The 22,863-nt window shown below is 47.1% G+C and overlaps 1 protein-coding gene across 1 annotated transcript in view; it reads right to left on the reverse strand.

The window, feature by feature from the left end:
- The window catches only part of LOC119375969 (lipase member I-like), a 45,224-nt gene that overhangs the window by 16,033 nt on the left and 6,328 nt on the right, over positions 1-22,863 (reverse strand). Inside the window, exons 2-6 of the mRNA XM_049411337.1 lie at positions 21,138-21,331; positions 14,699-14,848; positions 9,298-9,409; positions 5,635-5,759; positions 1,704-1,776 (exon numbers count right to left, since the gene is read on the reverse strand). Coding sequence (XP_049267294.1) covers positions 1,704-1,776; positions 5,635-5,759; positions 9,298-9,409; positions 14,699-14,848; positions 21,138-21,331 — 654 coding nt within the window. The remainder of the gene's footprint in view (positions 1-1,703; positions 1,777-5,634; positions 5,760-9,297; positions 9,410-14,698; positions 14,849-21,137; positions 21,332-22,863) is intronic.

The following is a 22,863-nucleotide window of genomic DNA, read 5'->3' on the forward strand; positions in this document are numbered from 1 at the left end:
GTTGTTTATTGTACGCCCAATAAAGCATGGGAAGTTATTCTGTCTCCTGTGTCTCTCTTGTCCCGCTCCCCGTGGCTGTGATAAAGCTCTCAACGGCTGTTTTGTAATGAGCCTATGCAAGTGAATCGAGTTGATGCGTCAACTATCGCCTAAGGTGTACTCACAACTACGACGTGGAGAATGGCAGCTTTTTTCATGTTGGCAGCTTGCGATTACTGACGTAACCTTGACAAGCACAATACTGTATGCCTGAACCATCTACCTCGTTACTGTAAAAGGAGCTGCAATTTTCAGATCTCTGCATGTGAATACGCGGTGGCGGCCGCATATTCTGTGCATGGTTCACAGCAGTCAACATTCAATTCATTAGAAGCACTACCTGCTTGTACGCATTTCCCGTTGTCTGTTTTTGACGTAACTTGAAGCAGCGCCAAAAAGACAAGGACAGAAATCCAAAACGAACACAGACAAGACGAGTGCTGAACTCCCAACTGAAGATTTTAGTTAGAAATACTGGCTTTATACAATGGCAAAAAAAAAGGTCAGCAACAAAAAGCTTTAATACCGCCAACGGGTTTTGTGCCGATATTGAGGATCCATTTGATCGCTTGCCCATGATAAGTTCTTGGCTGCTATATGTTAATAAATCAATGGAATAGGCGCACGAGAATCTCTGGGCTCAGCAGGCATAAGTTGGAGAATTTCATCACGCTTTTAAACAGCTTTATCTTCGCTCAACAGTCAGTAACCACAGCGGGAAGCTTTATATCCAACTCAAGGGTATGTGTATTGAATCATTCATTGCTCATATATTTAGAGACATATTTTACCTAGCATTTACATCCGAATTTGTGCTGTTTTAATTGACTCTTCGGGCATTTATGGCTACGTGGACGACTACGATTCTTCTAAAGCAGCGACTCATTGCTGCTTTAGAAGAATCTTTCGCAATTCCTAGCAAGTAAGAAGTAGCCTGCGTTAGCTAACACAATTCAAGCAACCAGTGGTTGTCAAGACTAGCAAACAACGCCAGTAGTGACCGTTAGCCAACACTTAAATACCACCAGCCAACAGGAGCCAGTATAGCTACCGATTCGCCAACATTATGCACCATTACACGACACTAGCCGAAAGTAGACCGAACAGTGGTGTACATGTTATTTGATAAACTGGGAATCATTGGACCGTACACGACTGCTATAGGGACTGTTCCAAAAACTCGGGACACGTAGAATAAGGTGGCGCCAGCAACTGCCCAAGGACCTCCGAGACGAATGGGAAGGCCTAGTCGGGCGGCTTCTGCAACTGCAGGAAACAGGAATCTCTCGGCGGAGGAAGGAAGCTGCCAAGTTAAATGCAGCTGCATGCATTCTGCGATGGCAGCCCAGCTGCGTACGCAGCAGGAGTCTACGCTGTGACAACATGGCTGCAGAACCCATCTCTACGGCATGTGTGGTCCCATTAAGAAAATGACGCTATACTACGCTTGAAGGTGTTAGGTGCATTCGTTGGCGCAAGACTGCTGACAGACGTAAGCAGGGGACTTACTAATACTCACTCTGTGGACGGCTCTATACTTGTATGGCCGAGGATTCGAGGAGACTGCACGAGATGGAAGCAATTTGTTGCTTATCGTATCGCGGACATTAAGTGCAGAACAGAATCGTACCTGTGGAGATATCTCCCAGTATTGGAGAACCCACCTGATTTACTAATGCGAGGAGTGGCATTAGGCGAGGCGACTTTCAGCTCAATGTACGGCATAATCCAGACCGGCTACACCGATCAATGGACAAAAAGACAGCAGCAGTTCAAGTAGTAAAAGCCACAGAAACATTCAGTCCGGTTGCACGCATCGAGCGTTTCAGCAGGTTTCAGCACCTGTTGCGAGTCACATGTTGTGTGTATAGATTCACAGACCGCTGCCGACACACACCAGAAGAAATTAGCCAACTGAAGGTGGCAGAAGGCCCTGCTGGCGGAGCACTACTCAGTTAAACACGTCAGAAAACAATAACTTTATGCGGAGCTCAACTGCCAAACACGCGGACGGCCACTAGAACCCACGTTTCGCAGTGCCGATCTCCGCCCGTTTATACAAACCGGCGAAATTCTCAGAGTCGGCGGACGCTTATCACTCCTGAATTCACCACTAGGAGACAAACACTCGATATTCTCCCAGTAAATCATCATTACTCCACTCTGGTGGTCATTAGAACTCAGCAAAAAGTCTTACACAGAGGTGTACGAGAGAAGCTTACCCAGCTCAGAGAGTTCTGCTGGATTTGTCGAGGGTGTACCTTGATGAAAAACGTTATGCCCAGTTGCAATGTGTGCAAACGGTTCGCCACTAGAACAGGAAGTGCTCCAACCGCTCCTTTGCCAAGTCACAGGATAACGCCTAGGAACCATTTCAACTGAGGTTAAACCGCGGGCTTTAATGTGCATGTGTGTTTATGTGTCAGCGCTGTGTATGTGTCATTCGCTTTCTCTCTTTTTGTATGCGCTATACCTTTGGATGTTATGAATCATTTCGAGGTTCTCAGTCCAGATGTCCCCGGCCCGCTGTTCGCACGCACATACCATGGTGACGCAAAGTGCTGCGTAGTACTTATTCACGTGTGCTGTTTTCGCGAGCCGCTCACCTCGAGCTCGTCTGTAGCATGACAGCTAAATCATTCCTGTTATGCTTGAAACGGTTTGTCGGCCGAAGGGGACTGTCCAGGCTTATCTATTCGGACAACAAGAGCACCTTTCTAAAAACGTCAGTGGATTTAAACTATTTTACATGTTCGCAGAAAACCACGTGGCGAACCATGTCGCCGCCAACGGCATCCTGTGGAAGTTTACAGTGTCCAACGCTCCTTGGTGGGGTGGATGCTGAGAGCGACTGAGCATATCTGTAAAGACTTCGCTGTGTAAGGTTCTCGGCCGAGGCTGCCTGAACTTCGAAGAAGTTACCACAGTGATGGCAGAGATCGAAGCAGTAATCATCTCTAGGCCTCTTCAAGAAAATTTCAACAACGCGGAAAAGCACGAGTGGACGAAAAGGGAGCTGACACGGATTGCACTTGTCCGTGTCAGCACTCTTTTCGTCCGTTCGTGTTTTTCCGCGCTGTTGAAATTTTATTGACGATGGGTTAGCAACACGGCCAAATTATCACGTTAATCAGTTATATCTCTAGGCCTCTAGTCATATCTAGGACAGACGAAGCGGAACCATGCACTATGACTCCACTGAATCTCCGTCGGACATCGGCTAACTGCTGTGAAATACGACGCGGTTGAGGTTGACGGCAACTCGAGCGACCGGATAACATTCGTCGACATGCCTTCAGAAAGCTTCTGGCCCAGAATTTTTGGAAGCGACGGCGGAAAAAATTTTCCTGCAACTCCGGTCTGTTCGTTTAGTAGCCAGTCGATAATCCATGAACTTGAACAAAGGCGAAGTCGTTGTCGAGAATTCCGATGCGTCACCTCGACAAATATAGGAGTTATCAGCGTGTTTACGCCTCCAGTCAGTGTAAACAAAGCCTTTGGCAAATACATTGGCGGGATCGACTGATTCTACGGCTGCTCTTAAGTCGTATTCCACACTTGTCGTGGACCATGTGTCACGTCATTGTCATCCACCCAGCGGGTAGGCAAAACGCGGTATTAACTTTACGTGTCGTGGGATGAGGACGCGCATGGTTAGGGTGTTTTGTGCAGCAATGTACATTCCAATAAAGCACAGTTGAAAGTCAGCGTTCGCCCTTGTCGAACGCCTTTTAGGGGCGAAGCACCTTAGGGTCTAGGCTTGTCTGTTGTGTGGTGTCCGTGCTCACGGCACAGCACCGTGTAAAATCCCCTAAAAAGGTTTAACAATGGACTATTGTCGATCATATTTGTGACAGGACAATATAAAACACCTAGAAGCACAAACCCTTTATACTAGTCGGTGATTTCAACGCAGAAATTATGGACCTTAGGACCTAGTTTTGTCGTCACGCTCCCTATCCGCTGTCATGGTGGTTAGAAAACCGGTGCTATAGTCGAAACATATGTATGTATGTGAATGAAAAAAAGCTTCACAATAGAAGAAGAACAATCATAATGGTTACGAAACAATATAAAACACCCACAAGCACGAACTCTTTATACTAGTCGGCGACATCAACGTACACATTATGAACCTTGCGCCCGTCCGTGTCTGTTTCGTCCGTTGTATGAGAAATTTTGCACAAAAAGTGTTGATCATGGACTTAGGACCGAGCTTTGTCGTCGACGCTTTATGTCACTTTATGCCACTCAATTTACATTACATGGGGCAGCACTCAGGTAACATATGTGAGACACAAAAAGGTTGAACAGTACACTAACATCAATCATAATTGTGACACAACAATATAAAACTCCTACAAGCACAAGCCCATTATACTAGTCTGCGACTGCAACGTAGACATTATGGACCTTAGGACATAGCTTCGTCCACTCGTCATCATTCACTTCGTGGAGATGCGTTACATTTTTTCTTGTGTACTCGCTGGCAACCCCTTTTCCAAGAGATGCAGTGAGAGAAACGGAATGGATACCAAGACGTGAGAAACACAGCAGAGGGTTAGCTGAGGTGATGAAACTTCGCAATTGGCCCCCATAAAATCGGATGAGCTCACGCAGTACAGAACAAATTACAGATTATTGGGAGTGGTCTTCGCGCTTTAGCGGCCATAAAATGGGCTCATGACGAAAGTTGCTCTAAGTCACCGCATCTACTTCGTTTTCAAGCGAAACGTCTCATTTGATATTACGTTGCGCTATAATAGGTATATTTCTCGGAGTTCTGCGTGCCAGAACCACGATATTTTCTTAAAGTACGCAGTAGTTGGGCGCTCAGGGTTAATTTTGGCTGTCTGGGATGCTTTGACGCGCATCTCAACATAAATACGCGGGTATTCTTGCACTTCGCGCCCGTCGAAACGTGGTCGCCGTGGCACGTAATCGAACCCGCGTCCTCCAGCTTAGTATTCCAACACCTTAGTCCCCAGGCTACCACAACGGGATTAGGTTAAGCTTTACTGGTGGTTATACAGGTTGTCCCGCGCAACTTGAGCCATGAAAGGCACGTCGCAAGCGAATTGAACGCATGCTATTAGCCTATGGTTGCTCAGGCTGCTTTGATATTAACACGACAGCGTTAGAGAGCTCATTTCGCATAAATTTCGGTGTCGGCGTCGTTGGTCGTCAGCGAAAAATGTGCGTTGTCCGTGAGCGGAAATTCTAGATAGACGCCAATAAAGAATTAATAAAACATCTTCGGTTGGAGTTATGCTAAGAAGCACCGACGCGGCGCTCCGTTTCGCTGTGTAACTATAGGCTCGTGATAATGGTACGCGTTCAGCTCAATTCACTTCCTGGTCGTCTTTTATTTTTAAAGTGTTGGCTAAAGTTGCGTAGGACAACCTGTATAGTGCATTCCGCCAGTAAGCGTCGTATAAGTACAATGCCTTTGAACATATCACATGCTTCGAACTTTTGAAGTTTCCATTACCACCAATGCAAAGCACGAACGTTTATAGAATGAGTGGAGCAGCACCTGCAAGAAATCGATTCACTCACGCGACGGCAGCACGGCGTCTCATGCATAGAACTTACCGAAGCCCCGAAGGGCACCACGCCGTAGATGTCTGTGTGAATGACATCCACGAATTGGGCATCTGTCCGTGACAGCCTTTTTTGCGGAGGCAGATTCTTGTAGCGTGGAGAGGCGGGGTCCAGACCTGCGTTTTAGAAGAGCCATAATGCACTCCGCGTTTGGTTAGGTTCCATGCTAAGAGCATGTACTCTGAGCATCGAGAAAAAGAGCTCTTAATCCCAGACGGTAAGTACGACGTTTTTAGGCCATAAACCACGTGAATTGATGGGCACAAGGATGCAACGAGCCTCCCCTTCGTAACGGACTGGTGGTATGCGCGTCAGCAAGCTCGGAAAAAAATTTTTTTCATGGTGTTTGGTCAAAGAACTGATGTAAAAACCTAAACACCAACGCCTTTACAGCCCCGTCAACCTGCCAGCCACTGCACTCCGCCTAACACTTTCGGACCAACATGGCTCCCCGCGAAGAAGCAGCCCGGGATGGATCAAAAGGTGTCTGCACCCTGTGAGCGGCGGCGCTGCTATCGAGGCACCGTAGTAGGGCGGGTTCTCCTCTGCCCTGCAGGGTGCCTGCAGGGTGGATGTGAAGCTGCGCAGGCGTGCGGTTACCTTTTACATTCGTGTGTTTTCTTTAATAAAATTCAGTTGGAAGTTAGCGTTTGTGTGTGTCGCATTCTGCTGTCTTTCGTCCTTGAAGTTTGCGCTATTTAGCTGTTCAAATGGTGTACCAACAAGCCCAAATACCTTGCCCTGCAAGAGCAGGTGCAAGGTCAATTCACATCGGTCAAGAAATTGGAACGAAAACTGGTCGAAAACTATTGCCACATGTGAAAGTCAACTATCAATGTAATTTACGGTTTATGTGGCACTTGCCTAAATAGTTGACTCGCTCATATTTTTTGGTCGAGCGCCAGAAATGCGGGGCGTATGCACGCCGTCTGCTATGTGGGCTCAGCGCATTGCAGGGTCTACGAGGCATCGCTCGCTTTGTGCTGTGGCTTTGAGCGTATCTTCCGTAAGTTATTTATTGGCCTATGAGTTCTTTACTAGCGTGACACTTGAGAGAAGCTAAACAAGCTCACAGAATGGTGTAGGTAACCGCTCCTGTGACTGAAGACTGCTTTCGCTGGCGCACAGCCGGCGTGTCCTCGCCTTTCGTGACGCTGAATGCGGCACGCTAAACGAAGAAACGCTGCACTGTTAAGGCTGCCAAAGTGATACTTTCAAGGGTGCTGTCTCGCTCCGGTGGTTTTCCTCGATTGGGCAACGTGAGTTTTCCGACTATTGTGCTATTGTGCTCGGTGAGCCGTTGTATCGTGATTTTTTCATGTATGATAAAACAAGCTTGCTTTCCTAGTGTTTCTTGTTGATCTTCCATTTCTCTCGCACACGCCATTGGCGAGCCGTAAAGACGCAATAAAATCGCGTATTTATCAAAGGCATCTAAAAGATCAGCAATTTAAAAACATTTCCAATTTGGCGCCATGTAGTGCAAATGCGCGACATCGCTACCGCTCGCTTCCGGTTATGACGTCATATTTTATTTTTGATTTTTCGCTTGCTATCTGTTAGTTGTGCCCACAATACGTAGAGGGCGACGGTGGCAACGACCCGCCAACTACTTGACCCATGGGCTTCTATGGTAGTTTCGCTACCAGTTTACGTATACCTTGGCAGGTCTTTCCCCGGCTCGCGGCCCCTTCGCTCCATGCAATCCGCACGGAGCGAACGGCTGCAATAGCTCGCCCGACAGCGGTTACGCAAATGCTACGTTTTGAGCACGGGAATCGCAAGCGAAACGGCAGCGGCGCGAAACTGCGAACCCCGGTCAGCTGCAGAGAGAAGGACTGAGTAACTGTAAAACTCACACTCATTGAACGAACTCATTGAGTTTCTAAGTTTTTTTCAAGAGCCGCCTCAGGAGAACGTAAAGCTAGCCGTGATTCCCTATGTCCATCGCGTGTCCCATAATGTGAAAAATATTGCTAAGCACGTTGATATAAAGGTGGCCTTTCTGCCCCATGAAAGCTTTCAAGGCTCTGCAGGATGAATAACCCTTGTCTCCGAAGAGCTCCAGCCTGCATCGTAAATCACGAAGATGAATATGTCAGCTGCCAGACGGTAGTGGTCGACGATATTCCCTTGTCGTGTGGTAGGTGGTACGTAAGCCATACTGGACAATGCCCGAAGGATAGACTGAGACAGCACAAGGTTAGAAATGGCAGAGAAGGCCACCTGGCAATTTGTAGCTGAGATTGCAGTGGAGTCCGAATTTACGCGCCGGCTGTGTAGTCGCCAGAAGCCACGATAAATGGGCGAGATTAATCACTGAAGCGAACAGAACTATAGAAGCAGGTGCTAAGTGTGTTAGCATGGCATCAATTTCAATATCACCAAATCAGTTTTTCTACTTGAATGCGACTGTATATTGATGATCTGCGACAGCATGCGGTGTATATCTGCTGTGGTCTTTCTGAATGAACACTGTTGGAAATGGCGCTCCGTGTATTACCTGTCTGCAACTTTCCAATTGCATTTTTTCGCCCAGCTTCATTGCTTTACAAGGGAGTTAAATAATCCTGCTTAATTCAGCAATTAAGCAGAGCACAGAAAATACTGTGACTTACTCCAGTGCGCAACACGCATTTGGTCGTGTCGTCATAAAGTGCATCGGCACATTTTTAAACTCTGGCTTTACTTAGCTGGAACACCCTACACACATCTCCTGCGCTGGCGTGCTCTATGGAAACCTTTGCGTTACGCGCGCTGCCGAGAAGCGCGTGGTTGAGATCTGATCTGCCAGGAGCCGCAACGAACCTGATCCGATAGGTTTCTTAGATGTAATTGCTGCTTATACTAACTTACACTAATTATATGAGTCCAATTTTAACTTATGACATACCTTAATCTCCACTCTGTCACATGTATACATTACCTTAACTCGTTGCATTTTGATATTCTCATTTTCATGAAGCTTCGCGGACAACTCTCACCGGCGCTTGACAGGGTGGTCTGGAAGGATAGCACACTCGATACCCGTGCCACTGATGAAGGAAAATAAGTTTTCACTCCGATGTTTGGGTTTGAAGCCGGACCCTCGAACTTCGAAAGCGAGTGTCTTAGCCACTGCGTTACTCATCAACGCTTCCAAAATATTCAACATATGTGACCTAAATGAGCGCGCTGTACACGCACGCCGCGGGTTAGAGGGAAGACGTGCGCGTAAGCGTCGCGCCTTGCCCCTAACCCGGCCGTGGCCGATGCCGCCCGAAAACGGCGTTCCAGGACTGCCGCAACTTCGTACGCATCACTTAGACAACTTGCCAAAGGAAATTCCTCGTGACTTTTTTTTTCATCCCTGCTATTCAGTAAATCTTACCGACTGTCTGACTTTTAGCTCAACGCTTTTTTGACATACCGCTTACACTGCCAGCCGTATGCTCCGTATGCTTGCTGGTGAGGCTCCTAGTTCATTTCATCCGCCGTGAATAAAGTATAAAAATACCGGAACACTTTCTCTGCCTCTCTACTGTTCTTCATATTCGTTCTCTCTCTCGAACCTTTTTTTTTTTTTTTTTTTTGCAAGGAGCGCCATGGTGAGTGCCGCAGAAATGCGCGCTCCCACGTAAGCCGCTTTACTAATGGCTAACTATTCTTGCGTACCAGTTATACGTCCGATTTGACCGTTGAGGTACTTCCCCGCAAAGCCAGCGACGTGGGCTCCTATGCTGCAGCCAATCAGGTGAAAGCTGTTCCAGCTAGCCCCTGTCACGTTCTGCAAAGAAACAAATACGTATTCATCATGTGTTTCCTGCGAAAACTTAACAGACCCATGCATACTTTTAAAATCCCAGTACAGTAAAATGAACGCACCACAAGGCAATGTGTGCTCGCATTGACACTGCTGGCAGTTGAAAAATCGTCGAGCGAGAAATGTCCCTGGAACCGAGATTTCGACAAGGTCTTCGTTGGTTTCTAAGCAGACAGTTCACCTTGTCCGCACGTTGGCTCCAGCGATATTTGATTCGATCGATTTTCAACACTTGAAGTATTCCTCTTCCTCTGAACTTCTCTCTTCTACGGTTTCATTACGTCGGGTGAGTTTCGTTCATAAATCAATAACGTGCCGTAGTCATATACTGAAACCACGTTTAAACATATACCTTGTGCGGCGGTGTGTACCATAACATCACTTCGTCCATTTCTTAGTGATTCTAATTCGAACCTAATTGCAAATAAGAAACGACTTCCCGAAGAAACACTGCACTACGTGAAATAACGTGAAAACTTGGGCGATTTGGGGATGCATGGTGAGCCACAGAGCAAATATCGAGTCTATGACGAAAATAAGAACAAAGAAGTGCCTTGTTCGTCCTTGTTATCGTCCTCGTCTCAGTAGTTGCGCTGCGGTTCATCACTTCTTGCGGGACTGGCCGTCCTTAAAAAGAAAGGCTCTCTATTCATACCTCTTTGGGGCATAATGTCAATATACACTGCTTTTCCTAGAGCTTAGACTATAATACCAACAGTGCACGAACCATACGTATAAGAGTAATATAGATTCAAGGCAATGATTGAGGAGGCAAGCCACACAAGTGTTGTTTCCCCTTATTCATTATTTCTACAGAATGAGGAACATAGATAACTGGCCGCAACGTCAGTGAAGATGGCCGTGTCTGTGTCAGCTATTCACTCTTATCGTCACTTAGAAGCAGGTGACAATAACGATTCGGCAGATATGTGCCTTATCTCTGCATACTTTTTATTTCAATTTATTCATGGTCGCACCAAGGCGCTCTGGTGTTACCGCCCTTCGCATTCACATGCACTTTCTCGTGTTTTCATACCACAGCTTCATTCGGTTTCACATACGCAGTCACACTTGACCGCCCTATGCTTTCGCACGTGTTAATTGATCTCAGCTTATTGACACTCCTGCCCCGCCACGGTGGTCTAGTGGATATGGCGCTCGGCTGCTGAGCCGAACGTCGCGGGATCGAATCCCGGCAGCGGCGGCAGCATTTTCGATGGAGGCGAAAATGTTTGAGGCCTGTGTGCTTAGATTTAGGTGCACGTAAAAGAACCCCACGTGGTCGAAATTTCCGGAGCCCTCCACACGTACGCGTCGAATAATCATATCGTGGTTTTGGGACGTTAAACCTCAGTTATTATTATACTATTGACACTCCCGCTCGCAATTCAGGTTGAGCTTTTGTCAAGTTTTACGCGATCATCGAGTTTTAGCACCGTCAAAACTCGGAAAGCATTTTTCATAGTTTTGTATTATTCGTATTAGCGTTAGTATTTCGTCTAACTGAACACTCAGCTAGTACATAATGATACATGGCCAAGCAACGCATTTTCAATTTGCTTGAACATATCTCCTCCCTGATTTAAGAATACTGAGCAATCAACACTTTCGTGTACGGTGCAGTTCGCAAGAATTGTAATGTGGCCTTGTTGGTTTTGCATTTCAAATAAATTTTCCGTAGCGCGAGTAAATGACAGGTCAAAAGAACACGCTCAAACATTGTCCGAAGTTAGCGCCGTCTGTGTGCATGTGTGTTATTTCGGTCTGTCTTTGCACACGCTACAGAAAACTTCATCAAACTGTACAGCTCCTATTCCCCTAGGTGGAGGGGGGCGCAAAGTCTGCCCCATACTATGACTTAATAGGGAGGGGCGCTTGAACCTTCGACCCCCCTGAAGGGGAACCCTGCGCACGCCTATGATTGTTGGGGTTCAACGTCCTAAAACTACGATGATTATGAGAAGGCTCCGGAAATTTCGACCACCTGGGTTCTTTAACGTGCACCTAAATCTAAGCACGCGGGCCTCGAGCATTTTCGCCTCCATCGAAAATGCAGCCGCCGCGACTGGGATTCGATCCCGCGACCTCGAGATTTAGACGCTCCGCGCTCAGAGCAGCAAACAGTAGAAAAAAATTGGCGCTGCGTGCTTCGCTGCAAATGTCGTCGAAAGACGATAGTCTTCTGCCATTTATGTTATTTATGTTTTGCCTTGCCTCAGACAGCGCCTACTCTATGTTGAATCGGCCGCATCTGGCTGGCATTGATAAAATAGAGGCGCTGCGTGAGATATGGACGTCATCTGGCAGTGGCGTCGGGAAACATGAGCATGTGCAGAACCCAAGGCCACTGCCAGGTGGCAGCACCATATCGTTGGCAGAGGGCATTTTCGTGCATAGCGTCGCATTTTCAGTGCAGCCTAAGAAACACTATGGTCTTTAGAATTACGTATCTATGTATTTTCTAGTAAAGGAACACACTACCTAATAGTTATGTATTGATGTTGCGCCTCAGATATGCGTAATATTTGCTTTTTGATCGACAATGTTCACAAGTATGAACGCAGCTACCAGTTCAAGATGGCTGGGAGTTCAGTTAGTGCTTAAACTTTGGCCGGGTGGCTGAATCTTGTGACAGAGAGACAGACAGCCAGACAGACAGACAGACAGACGAAAATTTCTGCGTTCAAGTATCCCAAGAAAGACCATCGTCTTTAAAACAGTGGAAAGGAAACCATACAACAGAAAATTGATAATCGCAAAACGAATCAGATAATCACAAGAAAAGAACGCAAAAGGATATCAAACATCGCATAATCACACGAAAAGAGCAGATAAACGCAAGATGCATTGATTCGCAACATAGGCGAATCAATGATCCGCCGTTCGTACAGCTTTAAAGGGACCGACAACTGCCCAGAATATAAAATGAGTTGACTCCACTGATGTAAAGATTGTCCGTCGCACTGACTCAAACCAACCCTGTTTTTTTCATGAGATGGATTTATATTTTTATTTCTGAACTGAAAGTCGCGAAAAATGACCTGTGGCACCTCTGGCGGCAAAAAATGAATGATCCGATGAAGACGGCCACGTGACCATTGATTACTGCGCGCGGTTGACGATTTTTTTGTTAGTATTGAAATATTGTTCGTTTCTTTATATTAAAAGGTATTACTCCATAATAATGTACATATAGGCCTGCGTTAGTAGTATGCATTAAAGTGGCGCTGCCTTCGCGTGACGTAATGATCCCATGCTCGTCAGCGCGTCTTGAGCAACTTTTCAGCGTGCTCATGCAACCGTGCACGCAGTTTCCAGGTCGCTAAGATTTTGGAGCGACATAGTTTAGCTACCTACACTTCATCTCAGAAATGACGCGCGCTGCTACTCGGTGCGGCCGTGCATATGCACAGTTACGTTTTCGATTACTTGGCTTGGCTCGTGTATCGAGAGAGTAACGACGCCGGGACAAGCCATCCATGACACAGGCGCAGGCAACCTTGGGCGCAGGCGCACACAACGCTGCACAAATGCCGGGAACGTGTATAAGCCACACATCTCATTGTAACAGCTAGCTATTTTCAAAAATGGTTGGAAAGCTCAAAATAAAGGTGGTTAAGCATAGTTAAAGTAACTCCTGCGAAAGCAGAACAACGACAGCTTTCGCAAGGGCTAGCGGCATCGCTATCGATTCTCAGCGTTGCTGGAGCAAGCCTCCATGCGTGTTTGGAGCCTTTCAGATCGAAAAAATACTGCTTATAAAATAACTACGTGCTTTTCGGATAAACCACTGAAGCTACAAACGCTACGAAGGGTGGGCTTCCTGTCGCGCCGTAAAAAACTGCGTCGAGAAAAATCAGTTGTCGATCCCTTTAACTCTGGGTGGAACTGCCTTAGACATTTTGACAAGTGCGCGGTCAGCAGCGCGCACGCCAGATAAGCCAAGCATTTCACATACATCATAGTGTTCTTGTGCAAGCGTGCGCTTCATTTCCCATCATATCAGTGAAATTAGATTGAAATTAGTGCGACAGCTTCCTCAGAAAGTGGTCGATATGATATGATTGCTGTATAGCCTGTTTGATGTATGCGCGTATTCCGCTTTCGTTTTCCTGCGCAGATTCCTGTTTCCTATATATTGCAGTTGCTTTGCAATAACCCGTTTTTTAGTGAGCGCCTTCTATGTCGTCTTCACTTTGTTTTGTCCAAAGCGCTATTTTGTTCCCTTGAATAATGCACCAATCAGCCCAGTCGATAAGACTGCTGCTCTTCCGTGAGTCTTACTTGTATTGTTGAGCACAGATTACCCATACATATTTCAACCTTTATCGGTTTGACTACTGTATTCTTCACCGCTAGAACCACGGTGGCGGTACATGTGCGTTCACCTACCGGACAACAAGCCCACGCCGCGGTTGAGACACCAAAACCATCACGGAAAATCGAGCTAGTCGCAGAATACAAGAATTGCACCTGGAGCACAGGCCCCTATCCGTTAACGCAACAGCCACGATGACAAAAACAACTCCTCCGTCGATGGCCGCTGTATCACCTGCAACGGTCCTGACTGGGGAGCTGCGGACCTTCCGCGAATCATCCTTTCAAGACCTGGAAAGCTGGCTGGAGTCATCCGAACGAGTCGCCGCCGTCAACAACTGGGATTTTGAAAAGAAGCTGCGTTATGTTTATTGCTATCTAAAGGACGTCCGCCTCGAGAACCTGACTCGAGAACCCAAATTTCGAACATTAGATTTTTTCGTGCCGCATTCCTGGACACATTCACAATCGTCGTCCGCAAGGAAAGGGCAGCCACTTTACTAGAGACACGGGTGCAGCTCTTGAACGAGGATTTAACAAACATTACGAAGCCCCAAGAAAGCGAATACATGATTGTCCTCCACACCCGTCTAGCGTGAAATTACAGAAAATTCACGTAAATTTCCCAGTGTGAACACAAAGAAAGCTTCTTAGTTCACAAAAATACATCCTGGTTTAAACGAGGGATCAAGGCCTTTCCAGGACTGTCGCTTTGCCATTTGGCACCGCGTTGCGGTTTGTTCCGCTGTTCCATTTCAGGGCAAGAATGAACTATTCGCCGACTAACGACCTTTCTTCCCGAGGAAGTCGTATTGACTTCCTAGTAACTTCATGCTACAAACGGTGGGATTATAATATTTCTCTTTGAGAGAAGGAAAAAGGTTCGCATCACACTCATACGTGCCAGTTGGCAAAAATGTTCGCGAAGCGTACTACCTGCACGACACGGATGAAGGCTGCCAGCTGCTGTCCCACTTCAGGAACAACCAGGTTCACCACGCGGCCGTACAGGTCTTGAGACTTGCGGCCCCAGTCCACCATGATAATATTGTAGTCGCCACGAACAAGGAACCGGTCCTTCAGCTCCTGCGCGACGCAGAGTAACGAGGCGTAGTACTCGTGCTGTGGATGCGCATGCCTACCATGCGGATGTACTCGCGGAGACAGTAGACGCTTCCTCATCACATCGTATGAAGAACGCTAGACGCGGTAATACCACCTGTCAGACAGAAACCACCTTACTTTTCAGGAAATTATGGACTCAGCCCTATTTCACTCAATTTATTTTATTATCAAACTCTTGCCGCCGGCGCGCCCACTGTTCGTTTGTGTGCAGCGAGAGGCACCGCGAGAGAGCTCTCAGTGAGGAAGTCCGAGTAAATTATAGTTAATGGAAGGAAAAAGGCGCAAACGAGACGAACATTAGAAGTGACATGGCGCCTTTTCCTTCCGTTAAACATGCACCAACTAGCCCAATAAAATGTTCTACATTAATGATAGTTAACACCGCTGCTCAGATATAATGGGCGTAGTCCTAGAAATACGCAACACACATGTAACGAAGGCGCGCAACATTATTCTATAGCATAAAATACAATAAACGCAGTGTTATACAAATGCAAAAAAAACAATATTTTCTTTGAAGTAATTGGTAAGATCTGCTGGTATGGCCAACTAGGTGGAAAAAAAACACATTATTAGACAGGACAGGCGCTAACTACCAACAGATACTTGTTCCTAGCCAAACTCAAACATTATACGCCAAAACTACCAACACAAGCGCACCGTCGCCAGCAGCAAATCCAGCAAATCCGCATGGTGACCTGTGAGTTGTTCAGTTATGTAACAACGTACTTGCACCGCAGGTAAATAACCTACCAAACACCACACTTCTTTATCAAGTAGGGGCATTGATGATTTGGTAACACATTGCGATCCCTGTTGCCTCATATTAAAGGCTCCTGTAACCTCTTTATTAACCCTGCAGAAACTTTTGCCACGCGTACTAGTTTTTTTTCTTTCCTTTGTGGCACTGTATTACTGGCTAAAACTCCTACAAGCGCTGTCGCGCGGCGCCGGCCGCACCAGAATTTAAAGAACGTTCTGGAGCGTTTTCGAATGTTCTAATGAGAATCCTCGCACAACGCCAGTAAGGTATATTCTGGAACTTACGCAAGCACCAGCGATAACGCTGGAATGTACGATGCCCAATCCATAAATTCCGATAATGTTTCAACTAAGTCATCAGGTTACCGACAACGTATGGTGCTTACAGCTATCATTTTACTGAGTGTTATTTCATTTTCTGCGTGCTGTCAATAAGGAGTTCAATCTTTACCAGTTCGAATACTGCCTCTTTCACCGTCATAACGGCGTGACATCTGGTGGAAATGCCTGTCCATTCATAGACTGCACACCCCCTACAAGCTGTGAGCCTAGCCCTCGCCGTAAAGAAGACACCAACGCCATCCCGGGTCATCGAGCGAGCCGCCGGTTACACGGACTGCACCCGGAGTACGGAAGTCTACTAGATAGGACAACAACCATGACCAACAAGGCAACAGGAACGATCTATTGGTCACCTATGGCAGTCGTGGCGCACCAGCCCAGGGAGCCACCGGCTTTTCATCGGTCATTACTTGAAGATCCCAAAACATGGCTCGAAACTTGAGAGAGGTTTGCTACCTTTCACAATCGGGACCTCGACCATAAGATCTGTTATGTCTACTTTTTCAACGAAATAATATGGGCCAATGGAGATTTGACGCGCGAATTGAAAGAAGCGGAAGTAATACTAATACCAAACCGGGAGAGCCCAATAACCTACCGAACCTTGGACCGATCTCTCTGACATCGTGCATGAGTACAAACTTTCCGAAAGGGTAGTTCAAACATGATCGGGTTCTATGGTTCTTCCTCTTACTCGGGTTCAAACCCAACCCGGAAAGAAAATTCACTTAGTTGTATTTATCATTTCTTTGGTTTGCACCAGCTGTAGCTGAGGAGGGTTTTTTAGAACATCATCACTAGCTTCACAGGTCAGTCAATACAAGCTTCACTTGAAAAGAGATTTCGACTTCATATCTTGCTGAACAATACTCGAGAATCTACGCAGCATTTGGTGTGGAGAAAAAGAGCTTACAACTATACAACCTCATTTCTAAAAACCGAACGGCTACAATCGGCACCAGATTGACACAGTCCGCGTTAACGCCAATATTCAAACGCGGAACCCAAAAAGGCTCAATTCTAGCCCCTCTATTTTTTTTAATATGTAGGGATGCGCAAGCTTGCCCTATCCTTAAAGGAGGGACCCGAGCTAGGCAAAGAAATGTATGCGGATGATATAACGCAATTAGCCTCCAAATGCTCCACTAGCGAAAAACAAGATCCTTCACAGAGCAATCGACAAGGTCGAAGGCTTTCCCGTAAGCGCTGGCATGCGATGCGAACCAGAAAATTTTGTATTGATCAGATTAAATGCCGAATATTCCAGAAACGCGGATCACACACAAATACACCTCAAAGTTCATGGCCAACCAGCCAGAGAGGCACAAAAGCAAAGAAGTGATCTCATAACAGCGAAAGCTGTTATGAGATCACAACAATGGCCGTTTTTGGCGCCGCAGTTGTCCGCCGCCGCCGCCGGTGTCCGTAACCGCAATCGCACGAAATAGGAAAAACAAACGACATAAGAAAAAATACCCGGGATGGAACTGGGTTCGAACCAGGGCCCTCTGCGTGGGAGCCCGGTGTTCTACCCATAGGCGTGCCCAGGGTTACCCTTCAAGGGGGGGGGGGGGGGCGAAGGTTCATCGCGGCGCCCCCCCCCCTTTAAGTCAATGTATGGGCTAGGCATTGCGCCCCCTCTTCTGGGGTCACTGGGGGGGGGGGGGGACCGCCCCCCTGCCCCCCCTCTGCGCACGCATATGGTTCTACCAAAAAGCCATGCGGGTGCTTGAAAAACCCTTGCAAAAAGGCCCTATACAGGCTTCATGTCGGGAATGAACCACATAGCCATATTTAATGTAGCGTCGTAGAAGAGTAAAATAGCAACAAGGCGTCACACAAAGCGAATTGCGCAACGAGTGGGTTGTTGAATGCTTGAAACCCATTACAAAGGCCTCTGCCCTAATTCTTCATCGTCATCAGGCACATCATCAATAAAGTGTGAATAATGCCTTGCAGGTGTTTAGCGGGTACCACGGTTCTCCGCAGAATGACGAAAAGTGGCATAGTGATTGTTTCCCTACTTCACAAAAATTCTCCTTGTATAACAGAAGCGCAAAAAGGACAAGGACAAGAAAGTGCACAACACGAGACCTTACTCACAACTGGAAGCAGTGTTAGGCCGAGTTTAGGTATATATTTTCTTTTCAAGCAATAAAGCTTCCAGTTGTGAGTAAGGGGTCCTGTTGTGCACTTTCCCGTCCTTGTCCTTTTTGCGCTTCTGTTATGCAAGTATGAATCAGTGCCAACTAGCTCGCCTTTCTGTCTTGCTACAAAAATTAGTGATTTATAGCGTAGTGGATACCTCGCAAGTGCACTTGTATGGTTGCCGAGGAAGCCCATAAGGACCCCATAATCCATTTCCTTATGGTCTCAATAAAGTTATTTCCCTCACTCTCTCTCTTTCTCACGTTAAGGTATGGTATATAGCGTGGCGGGAGAGTGAAATAAAGGACCGGGCGTCACACAATGCGAATTACTTAACTAGAGGGTCGTTTAAAGCTTCCAACCCATTCCATATTTTTTATCGTCATCAGCCGCCGCATCAACAAAGTCCACATAATGTCTTGTATACAGATGTGTATCAGGTACCTGGCTTCTCCGCAGAATGATGAATAATGGTGTAGTAGTTGCTTCCCGACTTCACAAAAATTATAATTTTTGAGTAGTGGGTACCTTGCAAGTGTGCTTCTATTAGTAGCCCCAAGAGAGTTCACAACGGGCTCTAGAAACACCGCTCTTCCAGCTCTCGCTGTGACTGTGCTGCGCTTTCGGCGCAGGCCTAGCGTTTATTTTGGTTGTATTCGTTTCGAGCAAAGAAAAAAAATACTCTTGACGTTGGTCCTGGAACGCGGCACGTCAAACGATCGTTGAACATGGTAGTGGCTCCAGCAAAGTGATCCTCTGCAGCAATACGCAGCACAGTGAAGTTAAATTACTTCTAGCTGTCTATTCAGGAAGCCTGCACAAATGTGCGCACTGCGTTTTATGCCATTTGAAGAAACACGCGGGGCGTGACGCGCCTCGGAAGTTGACGTGTACAATTCTACACACCGCTGCCGAAGGTGATATAACGCAAACACTGCGGTGGGTTTAAAACCTACAAGCCACACATCGCACGATGATGACATTATAAATTCGAGGTGGACGGCACCAGCTTCAACGGGTGCCGCCGTGTTCTTGATGTTTCTTCCTTTCTTTCTTTTCTTCTTTTTTTTTTGCAACGTCTTTACAAACGACAAAAGCGTTGGCTGATGCCGTCTGTTCGCTTCACTCGCGCAGCGCGTGAGCGCACACGGCCTGGGGGCGCCAAGCAGGTGACGCAGCGCGGATGAATACATCGGGACGGATTTTAGCTCTGTTGGCTAAGCAGCCCGGTAGTCTGCACAGAGCTGCAACCTACTTGTGAGGTGAGTATATGTGCGAGTGAAAGCGCGCAGGTAGCGCTGTCGGCGAACGCCGCTCAAGCAGAGTTTAAACGCCCCGTCCGTATTTTCCGTGCTATCGGAAGGAGGGCTGCGTGGCTCCGGCAATAAATGCGTACTTCCACTGAGCGGTCGTGGTCGCCCGCGGTCGTGCACACCGCATATCTTGCGTACCTTGGCCGCCAGATGAAGAAGACGCTGAAGTGCACGGGTGGTGCGGGTGCCAAGGCCGGGACTCGGCCTGGACGCTGACGGACGCGGCTGGTCCTGGCCAAGGAGGTTTTTAAAACATCCTGGGTCCTGGCTGGCGCGTCCAAGCTGGACGGACAAGCTCAGCCTCCGGCAATCTTTAGATTGTGCCTTCTCCCACTATCTTCAGACGCGATCAGCAGGCGGCTCAGACGCGCCTTCACTTTGTGCATGCTCTATTTCATCGCAAAGTGTGCGCCTTCAAGCCACAGACAGAACGAAGGTCGCTTCGCTCGCTGCAGTGGCCTCACTTTTCAACGCCAGCGTTTTTTTTTTTTCGTCCTTAGGCCAGGTCGCATGCTACAGCAGGGAGCTCCTAGCCTTACTTCGTATAACACTCCAATTTGCTCCTGTCGCATTCATTGAATAAACTTGATTAGCTGCGAAACTGACTCTTTCAAAGAGGCGTGCGGGCGGTGATGCGAGTTTAAGCCGAGTTTCCTGACTCCTTTAACTGCGCTTAAGAACACGGACAAATAACACGGGGGAAGACTGGACGTACGCAAGCTCACACCTGCCAGTTGTGGGTCTGCGCATGTCCAACCTCCTTTATGCTTATATGTCCAGGTTTGTCAGCGCAGTTAAAAAGCCTTTACGATGAACTTTATTCAAGAAGCCCGACTTGGTGCTCTACTTCAGCGAGTTTACTGGGATGCTCTTCAGTGATCGTCCAACAATGGCTTCACTGACATCAGCCGGCGTAACTTGTTCTTCGGCCATTCGGGTAATACTTCATGAAGTCGCTCTTATAGGCGTTCGCAGGGTTCTCCATTAGGGGGGGGGGGAGAGGAGGGGGCAAGTTTCACTGCAACGCCACCCTCCCCCTCTCCGTTTTCTGAGTCCAAAAGCAAGCAAGCTTTGCAATTGATGCGAAAATGAAAATGGACATCTCACAACGGTCGCCGACTTTCTGCGGTTAAAGATGAGCAGTAAACAATACTTAAAATGCAAAATAGGCCGCCGTCATCGCCAAACATCTGCGTGGCCATAACCCCGAACTTTAAACAACGAAAGGACGGGATGAGTAAATGTGTGAAGCAGGCTAGGCGCCTTCCTTAGATAATTAGGAGTAACGCCCCCCCCCCCCACCCACCCTTGAATGGTCCATTCAAGTGAAAAATAAAACAAACACAAATAAGAAAGACATTAGAGACCGCTCCTGTGGTGTCCGGTTCCCTGTTTCATATTTGGTTTTTTTTTCTTTTATGTCGCACCCCAAGCGCTTCATTAAATCATGTTGACAACCAGCTATTTACGTGTGCAGCGCACGAACATAATTTTGGTTTCTCGTCGGACGGCGAGACCAAAGAAACCAAAGAAACCAAACCAAATTATGTCAGACGGCAAACGCGCGATAATTTTTCCCCTTGCGAACGTCTTTAATGAATGTCCAATATATCGTATTGATTGATTGACTGATTCACTCATTGGACGGATGAATGCGTCTGTAACTACTGTAACGGCGCACTCACCATTTCTGGTGCGAGTAGCTTCCCGCTGTTGAGGTATCCATGGATGTATATCTTGGTGTCCCATTTTGCGCTGAACGTGGAGTTCAGGATGCTGTCGCGCTCTGCGGCGACCAAGAAGTAAGGCTTGTGGGGGTTCTGGCGCGTGAACAGCCGGAACCGGGTGTCAAGTGATGGGCCCGAGTTCGCTCTTTTGTCTGCACGACGCCATACAAGGGTAGGAAAACATCGGACACATGGTGACAGGCAACTTGGAGGCAGGTCTATGGAAACTTGAACCTGTCAGTACGCCATTACTCACATGGTGCTTCTGCCGTAAGTGCAGGGGGCCTCAGAATCTCGGTTAGGGCTATTTGGTCACCATTCATATTTGAAGAAAGCTTTTAGGCTCAAACTAAACAAAGACAAAGGAACGCAGCCACCAGGACAGGCGCCAACTAGTTGAAAGGTGGCGCCGGTCCTGCTTATTGTGTTCTTTTATCCTTGTGTGAATTTTACCAGAGATCTCTGCAAATATAACTATTACCAATAAGCTGCAACTAAGATTCCCATTTAAAAAATTTTATGCACTTTGAGCTCTTTCCTATCGTGCGGAAAGAAATGCAAAAAGCCACTACAAGCGTGAACATCATTGTCTAAGCATATGCCGATCAAGAACCTTTGCACGGTGGCCACAAGGGAAGCAGTTTTCTTGGGATGCAAGGAGCGTGTTTGGGCTCGTTGAAGCGTCCTGGAGACGTGCCAGGAGAAGTGGCAGTAATTCCAAGTTAGGAGATGTGATATCAGTTACGGCTACTTAAACCATCGTTCGAAGGCCTTTGCTGGAGTAGGAGAGCGGCGCGGAAAGAAAGTAGCATCAGGGAGTGCAAGGTAGCAGCACCATATTTAAATTGGAGCCCATTGCTATTTCTAATTTATATTAGTGGTTTACCTTCAGTAATTATAGTTCCATTATAATCTTGCCCACGAGCGTGTACTACACCGTGCAATAACTAATCAACTAATTCGTAACGCTCTAACTCTTCAATGGCGCAGGTCTCAATCCGATGTACCTCAAGGGAGCGTGCTAGCCCTCTGCTCTTTTTAATATTCATGAATGACTTACCTAATGGCATTCTTCTTTCGAATTAGATTGTTCGCTGACGACTGCATTGTGTATCGTGCATAGGGTCGGCAAACTCACTCATGAGTCGACTCCACTCAGACTCATATCGAACGTGAGTCTGAGTCTGAGTGATCCGAGTGAGTAGAAGTTTTGTGAGTCTGAGTCCGAGTGAGTTCGGTGGGAAAATTTTTGGTGAGTCTGAGGGTCCGAGTGAGTCCGGTTGAAGGAAAATTTTTGTGAGTCTGAGTCCTAGTGAGCCCTAAGGGCAAAATAGATTGCATGAGTGAGGTCTGAGTGAGCTCCAGCATTTTTTTGCCGACCTATGGTCCTGTCTACTCAACTTCAGCATTACTATCAGTCTTATGTTGGCTGGGGAGAGGAGGTGCCTAGGGAGAGAGGTGCCTTACCCCCCCGCAAACTTTTCACGGAAGTTACTGATAAAATATCTCGTGTGAGTCATCTCTTTCAATAAAAAGGTCCTTATTGAACTACAAACTCAGATAACTCGTATTTGAAGGTACGAGATCAAAAGGGGCTAAGTAGCGCACCGATTATGCAAGATATTGGCGTTGAAGAGCATTGACATTATGGTAGAAAAAGGCTAATTATAGGCTGGTGGACTCA

This window comes from Rhipicephalus sanguineus, unplaced genomic scaffold, assembly GCF_013339695.2.
Source record: "Rhipicephalus sanguineus isolate Rsan-2018 unplaced genomic scaffold, BIME_Rsan_1.4 Seq1046, whole genome shotgun sequence".
Classification (NCBI taxonomy): Eukaryota; Metazoa; Arthropoda; class Arachnida; order Ixodida; family Ixodidae; genus Rhipicephalus; species Rhipicephalus sanguineus.